The 15,131-nt window shown below is 32.8% G+C and overlaps 2 protein-coding genes across 3 annotated transcripts in view; one reads left to right on the top strand and one right to left on the bottom strand.

Moving 5' to 3' along the window:
* The window catches only part of Src42A (Tyrosine-protein kinase Src42A), a 125,528-nt gene that overhangs the window by 38,289 nt on the left and 72,108 nt on the right, over positions 1–15,131 (bottom strand). The window contains exon 1 of one of the 2 annotated variants that reach the window (XM_076402919.1): positions 9,366–9,745. The exons of the other annotated variant lie outside the window; for it this stretch is intronic. The gene's annotated coding sequence lies outside the window, so the exon portion shown is untranslated. Of the gene's footprint in view, positions 1–9,365; positions 9,746–15,131 lie in introns of those variants that run through there. 2 annotated transcript variants of the gene reach the window in all.
* LOC143195631 (uncharacterized) overlaps positions 9,482–15,131 on the top strand; it is a 67,254-nt gene continuing 61,604 nt past the window's right edge. The window contains exon 1 of the mRNA XM_076402923.1: positions 9,482–9,825. Coding sequence (XP_076259038.1) covers positions 9,482–9,793 — 312 coding nt within the window. The 3' untranslated portion in view covers positions 9,794–9,825. The remainder of the gene's footprint in view (positions 9,826–15,131) is intronic.

The raw sequence follows: 15,131 nt of genomic DNA, 5'->3' as shown, positions 1-15,131 counted from the left end.
CTAGCTGCATCGTAACGTGGCGGGTATACAATCCCATCTAGAGAGAATATTATATCTTCCAAGAACCTTACCCCATCAACGGATTTACAAATGTTCCCAGTAAATATACTCATTAACCCTGGGAAGTATTTTCAGTAAAATAACTAGGATTCGGTATACGGTGTATTGTCCATCGATATCCGCTACGTATCTCCATCTTTCATTTCCCCAATTTTTGATATTTCTATAAGAAGTCGAACGCCGCTCAGATAGGTCATGACTTATAAGTAGGAACAAATAATAATCAAAAGGATCAAGGTCTGGAAAATATGGCGGGTTGGGTAGCGTTGTCATGTTGAAGAATAATAATGTCGTATTTTTGGTCGAATTCCGGTCGTTTTTCGCACAGTCTCGTTTCAAACGCATCAATTGTAGCCGATAACCACCCCCATTGATGGTTTGATTAGGTTGTAGCAGGTCTCAGTATACCACACCAAGCTGATCCCACCAAATACAGAGTATTAGCTTGGAGTAATGGATACAGTAACAATACAATGTAAAAAAAAACCATTCCGATCTTAGCGCTGAAGCAGCATTTGACACGCCGCCAAACGCCCTTCAATATCTCTTGGCTTCAATTAATACTCATTTCATACTACCAATTGATACCCATTTCCCTGCTAATATAAAAATTTTGCACATTCTTTTTGCGTTTTAAACGGACAATTATCAAGCAACACTTTCAAACCTTGTCTTATTTTATTTTGCCTGTCCAGAGCGGTTTTTACCTTCGGTGTCAAAATCACCACTTTTAAAATGCCCTTAAAACCAATATGTATATATTAAAGTCGATGGAATATGGCTGCCATAAGTTTCACACAGCATTCGATGACCTGCAATCGCTCTTTTCTACAAACTGAAATAAAAACTGATGTTCACACATCGACGAAATATCATATATCGAAAAGTAAAGCCTGACGGTAACACTACCTGTTGTAAATCCTTAAAAATTAATTTATAGGCCTAATAAATAATTCAGTAACAGATATAACCCGTTGATCACTTAAAAAAACTCATCTTCAGGGTCGCAGCTTTTTTTAAATGGATTTTTTAAATGTTAACGCGACTTTTTCTTCTTAATTCACTTAAATACCACTGGTGTGAATAGTTTCTGATAGAATTTGTAAACAGGACGATAGTAATCGAAAAAATGGGGACTGCTAAATGTAATTTTAACAGTATCGATAAAAATAATACATTTTTAATTTACTTTCTCGTTTTTTCTTTCGAGTGACCGTTCTTGAGGCTCGGCAGCGTCAAATATGCGTCGTGACTATAAACAAGCTGAGTGCCACGAACATAGCGTCAGAAAATATTCATTCCAGGTTGACTCTTGTATATAAATAGTTCGTTTGATTATTTGTTAATTATTTTATGAGCGAAGTTGTATTAAATAAAAGTAAGAGTACATAAAAACACGTTTTTATGACATTGGGGAAATCATGCACTGTAATAAAATATTCTATTGCAGCGATAATGTAAGGATGAAAAATGTAGGCCTGTTACTGTTAAATGACCCATCATTTACAGGATATGGTTACGCAATACTTACTAATAATACTGCATCATAGTACATAATAGGAGCTATGAAAGCATTCTAGGTTGAAAGTTCAATTATTATAGCTTAACACACATATTTTGACTACAATGGAAAAAATAGACACTGTAGTAATATATTATAATTTGCAGTGATAATATTGACATAACAGCGAAACTTTATTTATTCATCCTAAAGATGTAAAATTTAGTTAGCTTTCTGTTAGTGTTAAAAGTACCCAAGATTCCGTGATTTCAAAAAATCACGGAATTGAAGCTACCAAATATCTCAACGATTCATCATTTACAGGATATGGTTACGTTACATACTAACACCTGCATCATAGTACATAACAGGAGCTATGAAAGCATTCTAGGTCGAAAGTTCAAATATTATAGCTTTAATTTCTATAAAACAACCTTCAAATGAATTTTAAATATGTCAGCTAGGTGATATAGCGTCTGAGTCGATTGATTTTAGCAAATATTCATGATTTTCAAGCTCACAAATATATTTTTGTTGAAGATATCCATAAATTATGATACACAGTTATCTAATGTTTGGTAACATTGCAGTCTGTTCATTTTGGTTACCGATTCAAATGATTTGGTTTATATTGTTCATTAAATCGTTAAAGCCAGATTAATGATATAAACTTCTTTAAAAAATATATCAAAAGGGGGTATTTGAGTAAGGTAAAAAAGTTAAATATGCTTCGAGCTTACCAAGGTATTTGAAAACAACACAGAATGTAAATGGCTGGCTTGGTTCTGTCGATCATTGGTAATTAGATCTAACAGCACATAGTAAAGACACACCTCATATATTTATTAAGAAGAAAAACAGACGGAGAAATAAATAATATCGTCAAATGTACAATCTACAATAGCTGCCGATATAGGAAGTCTACAAGATACGTCACCATCAAGTAAAATACTTAAAATACGTGTAGAACATTCAATTGCGGAAGCTTCGTACGCAAAAAAAAATAATGAACAAAAGGTAATGAAGCTATGGATTAAAATAGACAAATTATGTAATTTTCTACAAAACATTGCTGAATATGCAAATAAACAAGACACTATCCAAGACATAAAAATGATATACGCTTATAATAATAATTATATTAATTAAACACAATATAACGTCTCGACTAACGACACTTCTTAATAGGAAATACGTTCAAAGCCCCGTTAGTTTTATTATTACATTAGTGTTTTAAGCTTTTCAAAGGTTATTTATAGATTTTAATAATAATACAGGTAAAAACAATGAAATAAAATTTTAAATTATTATTTAATAGTTTTCCGTATGATTAATATATCAGGTTTACTTGAAAAATTAATAATTGAGACAATATATTAAACAGTTCGAAGCTTTGCATTATACGAATAATAATTTTAACAAGATTTTCGAATGATCAGTACACAATAGCCATAATATCCCCACTATCGCTAATCATTCTCCAAATATAGCGTTCCTCAACAAAAACACAGCAGGAAACATCATGATTGGCTTCAAATTCATAATAACCCTTTTGTATAAAATAAAGCATCAAGTAATGCAATAATATGTTAAACCACGATTAGTAAAGTTGGCCAACTAATCTCCAGTCAGATGTACGATATTTCTTCTATTAAAAAAAAATCTTGTCACAAATGTAGCCTCACGTGAGCGTAATAGCCTCTAGAACTGAATGTATATTTTTAATAATAATTATAATCTCTTTAAATCATATTTTGCAGTTTTCTTTTTACCAACTAGCGTTTATCTGGACTGGAGTCACTAACGTAAACTCTGAGCCACAGTTATCGGCGTTAAACCTACCGACTGGCCAGAGACCAACTCAAAAGACCATCCCAGAGAAGACATCCGGTCTTACCCAGATTGGGATGGTTATTTCTAGTTCAATTTTACACTGTTGCCCAAAAACACTTCAAAGCAGTAGGAGGAACTATCTTGTCTCGTTAACCACTGCAGATACCAAGACCGATATATTTGTAGATTAATAGTATTATATCTAACGGTACATATGCTAAAACATATATAAAATAATGAATATATATATATATATATATATAAATGAATCTAAAGTTTCCTAGTAACTTCTATATTCACATCTACAACTCATAATGATAATGGTTGATAATTACATTTATCATCGTCTTATTATGTTATTTCTTAACTAACTTCTTTTTCAAAAAAATATTATGAAAAATTCGTCATGCCATAAGTTTTATTTACCTCTGTTAGTATTCATATAATAACTCAAAACTCAAAATCAAAGAATTATTGGTCAGTCACATGATGGTCCTAATTTGTCCTAAAATCAAAAATATTGGTTTATCAGCCAGTTTGGATTTATGGGTTGCAAATATTGGATTCCTCTAAAACATCAACTAGTAATCCAACGTCACCAAAACAAGTTCTTCGATTAATTGCCAAAGCATATCGCTATCTAACCAACGAAGAACTGCTCGATGACCTTGAAATCAAATAAACCTATTAAGGTGTAGCGACCTTGAGGAATCGTGGAATAACGGTCTACAAAATACCCAGAAATATAATCCCAGATGTTGAACACGGGCGGGGTGCCAGCAACGCCAACTAGAACCCGATAACGAATAGCTGGCAACCCCGAGACGTTTATCTGGGATGTTATTGAAGGGTATTTCCATTCATTCAGTACTCGACCGTTGTTTGGTTTAGACGTGCCACCATCGACTGCCCAAGCCTCGTCTCCAGGTAACACCGCTACCATCCGTTTTATCTAATTGTATTTTCTACATTTTTTATATTACTAATAAATAGCGGTCACATAATGTAAACACCACTGTTTCATTTCGTCTTACCTCCATTCACCGAGCCACATAATTTACTGTATTTACTGTAAAAATGTATCCAAGATTCCGCCCTAAAACACGAAATAAGCGTGGAAGCCACACAGCTTGCTGGACAACGAGCAGGATATCAAAGGATTGAAGTGAACCAAACCACACGAATTTGTATAATGTATATCTTGTATATCTTAACTTTAGTTTAAGTAGTCTAATTTAATGTTAATTTGAGAAATATATAATGACGTACGTATCCCACACTCGCCTTGCTCGTATTTTGGTGCAATCACAATAGAACAATAGTAATACGTTACTTTGTAAATCAAGATTGTACTAAGCATATGTAATAAAAAATATATTTTGTTTATTTTTTTAAACAATCAATTAAAATTGTTTGTTTAACATTGCACAAGCAGTTAAACAGTCAGAGAAAAAATCAGTTTTCTCTTAGTTATAGGCTTAGTAACAATGTCTTTAGAATGTCGCAGGAATAATGCGATATGAAATTACGACGAATATTCTTCCTTCAAAAGTCAATATACTTTTGCAATATATAACATACACAGTAATAATACCATATAAAAATATACTAAGATACATGAAACTTCAAGAATAACAGGTCAATTGAAAAGTCACCGGCCTGGCACATAGATGGCGCTACTAGAATTAAATCTGTGGCGACTGCCACGACCCTTCAGACCACCACGCATTCAACAAGTTTAAAGGTTGGCAACGCCGGTGGATTGGTACCATGCGGTTCCAGGCTATAAAAGACCATCACGACGACGTCTCGCTCTCTTTTCTTTTCTCCATCCCCTTGTAACAGTACCACTTCCATAGCGCTACCGTACTTCCTTCACTTTAACCTAATATCCTGTTGATTCTCCCGTTGACCACATGCATCAGTTTAATAACGAAATATACAAGTATTTGTCCAAGCAGTATTTTTAGTTCTCGTGCAAGTTCCTTCCAAAAATAGTAGTCCGAACAACAAACAATCGCTTCGGCGGCCACACTTTCGACCGACCGACCGGCCGACCTGAGGAACATTCCTACAAATCCATCTGTTTTTTAGTTAGCTCTAACCCTCAAAAGATGCGTGTATAAATTTAACAGCTGTCGGATCATTAGTTTGTGAATTATAGTATTTTGAGTGAAGCAACTTTTGTTATTGTGAAAAAATGGATAAAAAGGAATTTCGCGTGTTGATAAAATATTGCTTCTTGAAGGGAAAAAATATAGTTGAAGCAAAAACTCGGCTTGATGCCGAGTTTCCGGTCACTGCCCCAGGAAAATTAACCATCAAGGATTGGTATGCTAAGTTTAGACGTGGTGAAATGAGCGCCGGAGACGGTGAAGGCAGTGGACGCCCAAAAGAGGTTGTTACCGACGAAAACATTCGATATGTGGCAATGGATGAAACATGTATCCATCATTTCACTCTGAAGTGCAATCGATAGTCATTCCGAGTGGACTGCACACGATGAATTCGCTCCAAAGCATGGGAAAATGCAACAGTCGGCTGGCAAGGATATGGCGTCTGTATTTTGGGATGCGCATGGAATAATTTTCTATAAAGTACCTTGAAAAAGCAAGGACTATCAACAGCGACTATTACATAGCGTTATTAGACCGTTTGAAAGACGAAATCGCCGAAAAACGGCCGCATTTGAAGGAAAAGAATGTGCTGCTTCACCAAGACAATGCACCGTGTCACAAGTCAGTGAAAACGATGGCAAAAATCCATGAATTGGGCTTGGAATTGCTTCCTCATCCACCGTATTCTCCAAATCTGGCCCCAGCGACTATTTCCTCTTCTCAGATCTCAAAAAAATGCTCGCTGGGAAGAAATGTTCGTCGAATGAAGAGGTGATCGCCGAAACTGAGGCCTATTTTGAAGCAAAGGACAAATCGTACTACAAAAATGGTATCGAAAAGTTGGACGGTCGCTATAATCAGTGTGTTGATCAGTGTCTTGAAGAGAATTATGTTGAATAAAAAAAAACTAATTTTTCCAAACAAATGTGTTTCACTATGGTGGGCTGGGGACTTTTCAATTGATCTGTTAAGAATAGAGAAAACATAAAAGAATTCTCAAATGTCTTTTATCAAACGAAATTCGAGAGTGGAATAGATATCGTTAACGATGTGCAGGCTAGGAATGCCGAAAAATATCGACATATCAATATTTTGGTATTTTAAAGGTCCGTTAAGTTTTGGTACTTAATTTTAAACATTTATTAATTGCTACTTGTTAAAATATCGATATTTCTTTAGAAAACAACGAAAATAACAAGTCAATATGTTGATATCTTCTGAAATATCGATATATTCTTATTTCTCTCCGCGGTCGACATCCCTAGTTAGGAGATATGAGCAACAGTTTGTTCACCTCTCGATCACAAGCTCGGTTTTATTAATTATACCATCGCCAGGGCTTTATTGTTAATTCCTCGACCGACACGATTACCGATCAATTTCTTTCGAGCAAAAACTATTTCGATAACACAGTCCAGGACGTGATCCTTTTCCGAAATCGCCGCGACGTATCGGTGAAAACGTCAGGTACGCCGAAGACTCACCGATTTCCTGAGCGAAAACTTACAATGCGATAAATTAAAATCGAAATAAAAATCGTTTTTTTTTCAGTCATTTTTACAACTCCACACCGATCGTTACCGTTAAAACTTTGTTTTCACTTTTTGTTTTTATATTAATATTCATAGAAGAATGTATTAATTGAATTTCACTACAGAGAAAAAAAACTTTTGACCAATAGAAGTTAACTTTCTTAATATAAGAGTTAAATTAACTTGATATTTTTGTTGTTCACATTTTATAGAAACTTTTTTGTAAATTTGAAATACACTAAAAAACCTCGTTATAATTATTGCCTCACTATTTTTAGTTTTTTATCGTTATATGTTCTTTTTTAAAAGTATGTATTATAATAAATAATTCAAGACAAACCAATTATTTATTTTAGTAAGTATGAAGCTGTATAGAATTTGGGTAGGTATTAAAGAAATAATTGTAAGTCTCTAGATCACTCCTTATTTTTATATTAACTTCAATTCATGAAAGAGTGAATTTCACTCACATATAATGAAAAATAAGCTGGGACTCATAATATCTTGATCTTGGTTAATATAAGGTAACTTTCTTAATATTAGGGTTAAAATGATTTGAAGTTTAACGATTTATTTCAGAAAATATGAAGCTGCATTACAAATTGGCTAGACAAGTATTAAATTGACCTTTATATTAAAATTATTGCATTATAAAGTCGAATAACCCACAGCCACAGTATCCTTGCGATAAAAAGTATGTAACTTCATGTCACCTGTTGCTAACGTTTTAAAGTTACACAATTAAGTTATATTAATATTCATTAAAGAATATATTAATCGAATTTCACTCGCGTATAATAAAAACAAGCAGTGGCTACCGATGATAGCTCTTGAGGATGAATAGAAGTTTTCTTTCAATGTAACAGTTAAATTAACCCTAAAGAATTTGATATTTTTATTGTCCAAAGTTTTAGAGAGATTTAATTTTAAAAACACTGAAACACCACCATTTTTAGTAAATCACCGTCATATTTTCTTGATTTTTAATATTTACAGCTTTTAATAAGACAAATGAACGATTTATTTCAATAAGTATGAATCTAAATATAATTTGACTAGGCATTGCTTGATTGTGTGATTTTACAAATAATATACCTTTGGCTTACACGGACAATCATTTATGTATTGATCTTTAATAAAATTAATAAAATTAATCAATAAAATTAACTAAAATAACTTTTTGAAAGCAACAGCCAATACTTCACAATCATCATCGTCATCAACTTCATGTTACCTGTTAGTAACATTTTAAAGTCTAAAATAGTTTTCAATAACACTTAGGTCTTTATTTTTATTATTTTATTATATATATATATATATATATATTAATATTACTTAAATTAACTATGTTCTTAAAAGAAACAGGCAATGTTTAACAGCCTTCATTGCATTGCATATCATCATTCACATCATTGCAATAAATAACAAACATATAATTTCATGTCACCTGTTAGTAAGATTTTAAATTTCAAAATAGGTTTCAACAAAATTTTGTTATCACTTTTTAATTTTATATCGATATTTATAAAACAATGAAGTAATGTATGTAATGTATTTCTTCTTACAATTTACAACTATTAATAAGACACATTAAGGATTTATTTCAGCAAGTATGAATCTATATATAATTTGGCTAGATATTTCACAAATAATAGTTTAAAAACACACACAATGACACAACAACTTCTTGTCACCTGTTAAATTTTAAGGTTTTTTCACCTATTCTAATTTAAAATAGTTATCAACAAAACTATGTTTCTACTCTTTATATTTATATTAATATTTATAAGATAATTTATTAATCGAATTTCACTCAAATTGAATGAAAATAAGCAGCGACCTGTTGATGATGAACACTTTCTTATATAGTCCGTTTGTTATAGAGTTTAAATATAATTCCGATTTCTTTCAGGCCTACTTATAAGATAAAGTTTTTGCGTAAAGTTCTATTTCCTTCACGCCTTAAAGGTAAAAAGGTCAAGATTAATTGTGGATTATTAAAATAGTTTTATGTGTTCGTGACTTTGTTTAAACCATGGAGACATTAATAGTGATAGTGAAGGAGATTTACCAGTAATTATTATTCATTTGGTTAAGTTATAACTTTAACATATATATATATATATATATATATCGCAGCGTTTACTTGCAGCGAGACATTTTGTCGTCTATGTGGGTTATCTGGCGACAAAAAAGATTCGTACAAAGAGGACGAAAACCTCGCACGGACATCGATAATGAGCAGAAGGCCCCAATCATTAGAGCAAACACAATCGTCCTAGAAAAGATACAATGTATCGGCGCGTCGTTCTTTTAATATACCTGAATAGAGAGAGATTGATACGTAAACGGCCTCACTGAGCTGCTATCCCATACGACACACTCGGTTACATAGCAACAACACACAAGAACTCAACATCCGTCAAACGCGTCGCGTTATGTATGTGTGTGTACGCGGAATTTCAGGACAGAGCGCGACGGCGAGTTGCGGCGCGGGCGTCACGCGGTGGCGTTGTAGTCGTGGTGTCGGCGAGAGCGCTGCGTCGCTACGATACTTCGCGAAACGGTTGACACGACTGGCCGATGCGGTTCGAAACCCGGCGCCTTGGCGTGTATGTGTGTGCAACGGCGGCGCGGAGGGGGCTGGGATGCGTTCGAGACCGCCGAAGTGGGGAGCGAGCCCTACGCCCTCCCGCCCGACCGTGGACCAAAACACCGGTTCGTCTTTCATGGACGCTCTTGAATTATAGCCATAATGTAACAATAAACTTATAATCATCAGGTTAGATAAGCTATTGATTTCGTTTATTAATTACCAAACAAATTTTCTTGTCCATTGATACCCTTTAGTAATAATATCAGATGCCTCTACATAACAGGTCAATTGAAAAGTCCCCGGTCTAACTAAAAACATATGGATTTAATTCTACTAGCGCCAACTATGTGTCAGGCCGGGGACTTTTCAAGTGACCTGCTAACTGTGTGCACTGTATCAGTCAAAAAAATTCAGATACGATATCAATCATATATTTGAAGAAACTTTAAAATAGTATTATCATTCAAACAAGAGTTATACTACTCTTATTGTCTAACTATTGGTTAATATTATAGTAAATTTGAACATTTTTTGAAAAATGTCTCTTGAAGTAAGATAAAAGTCGAAATATTATTAATAAATTTAATTGAGCAGACAGATAGTTTTATAATTCTGTTTCTTGGTACATCTTGCACGTAATTCAATAATATTCAGTTTCTTTTGGTTTAAATGTTTGTTCGAGATTTTATTTTATTTATATGCTTAGTACAATCTTAATTTGTACATTAATTTATTACTGTTCTGATGTACTTGCATCAATAAATATATTTTCCAAATTAAAATTAAATTAACGATAACACTTATGCACTATAAAGTTGCTTTGGCTTAGTTCGCTTCAATCTTCTGATTTCCTGCATGTTGTTCAGTAGCTATATTGCTTCCACGTTGCTATGATTTAGTTATAGACGAAATATTACCAATCACGTTATGTTCTTAAAAATATTTTCATTTTCAGGTATTCTATTTTGCTGTTTTTTTATCTTCAGCTACCATTTTCTTAATCTCTTTTCTATAATTAATTTCTTTATTTATATATTTATCTTCTGGAATCTTTGTCCAAACGGCTTGCTGGATACCTGCAACGAATCTTTCTGCTCCAAATTTTAATTTTTCGGCTGTCTTAAGGGGTATTTAGTTGAAGTCTCTTGTTCAATTCTTTAGAAAATCCTTCCCAACCTATTCTCTTGTTTGTTAACGTTGGATTTTGTTCTTTTCTTATTATATTTTCAGTGAGTGTCAAAATCAGTGGGGTTATTGGAAAATAAACTTGGAATTTAAAGTATTTTCTCGTTTTGTTTCTAGATACATATTCTAAAAATATGCATTATACTTACGAATCAATAATATATAGAAATAGAAAATATTCTGAGAGCAAATCCTGATAGATAAGGATCAATAATCATAGCTCGGCCGCCACTACAATATCATGACACCAAATACAGGGTAACTGATTTCCTGATCTTACAATTTTATCACTTGAGTAGTCAATAACTTTTCTAGATACTTCAGAATGACTGACAATATTTTGAATTAGATTGTTTTAATTGTTTTTCAGCTTGTCACCAAAACGTTTAATTTAGTTCCGTATGTTCGTCACTACTTTGATTTAAACCAAAACATTCATCTGTCAATTTTCATCGGCGCTAATTGATTGAAAAACCTTGGTAATTCAACGATGAAGACACGATTTTAACGGATTGTCTTCAGCACAAAGTGATTTAGAATCCGATCAAGATTTAGAACTGGATCTTCTCGTTTTTTACTGTTGCTGCATATCCATCGACAGTATTGAAATCGGCGCTTTATATGCAGCCGTAGATACGTCCTAGAAATTGTCTGTTATTATTATTAGCCAATGCATTCGATAAGAAAGTACTGATTTCGTCATCAGAACACGTCGGTGTATAATAGAAAATGTAACGATACAGTGAGAAATAGTAAGTACAATCGAAGAAGATTGCTCCTGCAACAAGATAGGAAATTAATGAAGATGAAGCGCGCCAGTGGCAGAGGAATATTAATAAATATTTCGTGATGAAGTAATCTGTTAATTCTGCGTGGCGCCAAAGAGAGAGTTTGCGGTATTTCCAACTATCTTGGTCTCAAATATGTCGGTTGCACTAACCATATATTATTATTCGTTACTAATTGAGGAACAATTATTTTTTACTGTTAAAATAATTCTTCAAGAAAGAGGGATTCTTCCTCGGAGCGACTTATTTTTTTATAGCTCTTAGAAGTCCATAATGATGAAGAGATAGCTTTTAATAAAATGTTTGATTCAAGGCAATGACGTCAATATAAAAATATATGAAGATGATTCAAGCATTATAATGTAAAAACAAACTAATATTTTATACGATGGATATGTTAACAAAGCATTAAATAAGCTCCAGACCTAACTAATTTAATTTTCACGAAATTGTGATACCAGTGCATTGTTTTAAAAATAAACAGTTAAAAAGTGGCTTGAAGGTTACGTTTACCAGGTTTTATTTAAGAATTTTTTCATATTTTCATTTTTTTTCTGAAAAAAAAATGCATGCAAAAAATATGGGGAGGGGGACTGCTGCAGAAAGTTAATGTATCCTTGCAAAAGTTTTTGAAGAACAGGTTCTATCTGACATACACGATATGGGACGCTGCTTATACAGGCCACGCGTTTTGTTTAGAAAAAAAAATAGTAATCAGAAGGAGCAAAGTCCGACGAATAAAGTGGATAGAGTGGGGCACACCCCCTTCTCATAATTGAAGCTTATTCGACCCAAAACTCATTTCAAACACTTTTTTTAAATATATATGGTGCTTTTTATAAATGAAACAAATTGTAAGGTTTAACATCAGCATCAGATCGTTTTCATTACCTCTTTTAATCTTTTTTATTGATATCTATTTTTGAAATTCTTTCCAGCGTTCTCATGCTTTAAATATTTAAATTTGACTATAAGAGCTGTTTTTTTTAAATAAAGTGTGTGAAGTATTAAAAAAAATCCCAAAAGAACGTTGTAATAATAACAACATTTTATTATTTGTATATGCTGGTCAATTGTGCAACTTGTCATGGTGGTAGTACAGGTTCCAAACATCGACACACCCTTATTGAAAACACAGTTACTAATTTTTTAAAATTAGGTTGTTGACTTCTTGTTGGCTTAATTATTTTTTTACCTTTAAAAACATTTCTTGTGAACGTGCCGTAACAGAATTTACGAAAGATATTAAATATTACAGCGGTCAAATTGAGAATCACCATATGTCCGTAACGATAATTCTTTACAGAGGAACATCTAGGTACGGGCGTGTAAGATGGAGATTTCAACTTTCCATCAACCTATATACTCATATTATACGATTTAATATTTTAACTGCCGTTATTCTATTATTCGTTGATTAATCTATTCACGGATCCTCGTATGTGCATACCATCAGGTAATTTGAACGACTTTTTTTTAATGTTTTTTTTTCTTTTGATTTAGTTTTAAAAGTCTTCTTATATTTGATGCATCAGTATTTAATACACAACCAATATACAATCTGAAGACGTTGAACTTTCGTCAGAATAACCTCTATGGGGTCTGCTTCGGTATTTTTTCAATATTTATTTGAGTACCAGATCCAGTAGATAAATATAAACAAATTGAAACATGTATTCTGATAATTTGTTCACTTTAAAAAGGCATTTATTGAAAAAGATTACTGCAATATGTATTAAAATATTTCCCTTATGTTCTACAAAAGTGTCGATGGGACGATGTTGGTTTGGTAGGGATCCAATTTACTTTTTATCGCCAGTCACAATACAGCATACAATAAATAGAAGTATGAAATCGCGATGTTAAATAGTTGGTAATAACGTGGCAATTTTAATTAATTCGTGTGATAACAATTTTTAGTCTTTTCCATCACTTGTAAACCACTGGAAACAGCTGATTCATCAACTATTAAGCTGTTATTGAATAAAATCATGACTTGATTGACATTTTAAAAGTGAAATATAATGTTAATTTAAAGATAAAATATTAAGTGTTCTTGTTGAACGTCTGAAGGTGTGGTCAAATATAAAATTACCTTTAATAATCATTAGAGTTAAAAAATAACAAATATACACGCAAGCGCCTAATACATGTTTTGTAAACCACGAGTTGATAATACTTGAGTAAAAGTTACATTCATGTTGTCGCCTTTCTGCTTTTAAAACAACATTTTTTCCTTCATTGCTCTGACTCCCATTGATTGCTATTGACCAAAAATATTCCAAGTCTAAAAGTCCGAAACTAATTCGCAACACCACTCATTAACTTTAACAAAACGTTTCTTTAAATCGTTCGAGAATATAACGTTGATCCTCGAAGTTGAGAACAAAAAATTGTTTTGATACAGTATTTTGTAGCAAAATGGCATTACAAAAAGTGGATTCCTTATGTTGCTTAAGTTCCACATACCAAGCAAATACGGTATTAAAAATTGATCGAAAAATCGTCATCATTTAAAAGAAAATTTTGTTAATACCTCACATACTTATTTGAAAAAATAGCACTTACAGTCTAATTTAAGAACTTCAAGAAATACATATCAATTAAGAAGAATAAAAGAGAGGTAGCAATAATGAGCAGTGCTGAATAAACTGATGATCTGATGCCAACGAAAGAAGTAAAGATATTCACCCCTACCTCTTATTAATCTTCATGTTCACATTTTATCTAAGATGTGGAAGATACATCTGAAATTCTTCTGCATTCTACCAGCTGGAGAGTTGCAGTCTTGTTTCATAAGTCAACATCGATGTTGATGAATAACTTTGACAATAACAAATTAGTAACTGTATTATCTGATATTTTATCTGTTGTTCAGATCTGATCTATTGAGTTATTTTTTATGTCTTATATTAGTAAGTCCTTGATGTAGGTGGGTAAAATTAACAAATTTCTATAAAAAAAAACGACACACTATTTTTTATTAAAAGATAATATCAAGTTGATTGTTGATATCGAGTTGCTGTAGTTGATGTTCATGTGTTACATAAGAGGTCAATTGAAAAGTTTCTGAATACTGCCCCAGAAAAATCAACCATCAAGGATTGGTATGCTAAGTTTAGACGAGGTGAAATGAGCACCGAAGACGGCGAATGCAGTGTACGCCCAAAAGAGGTTGTTACCGACGAAAACATTAAAAAAATCCATAAAATGATTTTGAATGACCGTAAATTGAAACTGAATGAAATAGCAGACAATCCAAAGATATCAACGGATCATATCATTCATGAATATTTGGATATGAGAAAAAAAAAGTGTTGTACTATGGTAGGTCGGAGACCTTTCAATTGTCCTGTTACACGGATCATGACCCATTTTCATGGATTTAAGAAAACCGTCTTCGTAGAAATCAACCGCTAGATTTTCCTTTCTTGTGAAATTTCTCTGAATCTAACGACGTATCGAATCAAAATTTTTCTAAGAAGTTCGAAGTTATCGATAAATAATGTTACCTAACAG

Source organism: Rhynchophorus ferrugineus, unplaced genomic scaffold (genome assembly GCF_030347505.1).
Source record: "Rhynchophorus ferrugineus isolate W39M unplaced genomic scaffold, kcgeb_rfMv2 rfM4, whole genome shotgun sequence".
Taxonomy (NCBI): Eukaryota; Metazoa; Arthropoda; class Insecta; order Coleoptera; family Curculionidae; genus Rhynchophorus; species Rhynchophorus ferrugineus.
This window is presented reverse-complemented; position numbering and strand designations above follow the sequence as displayed.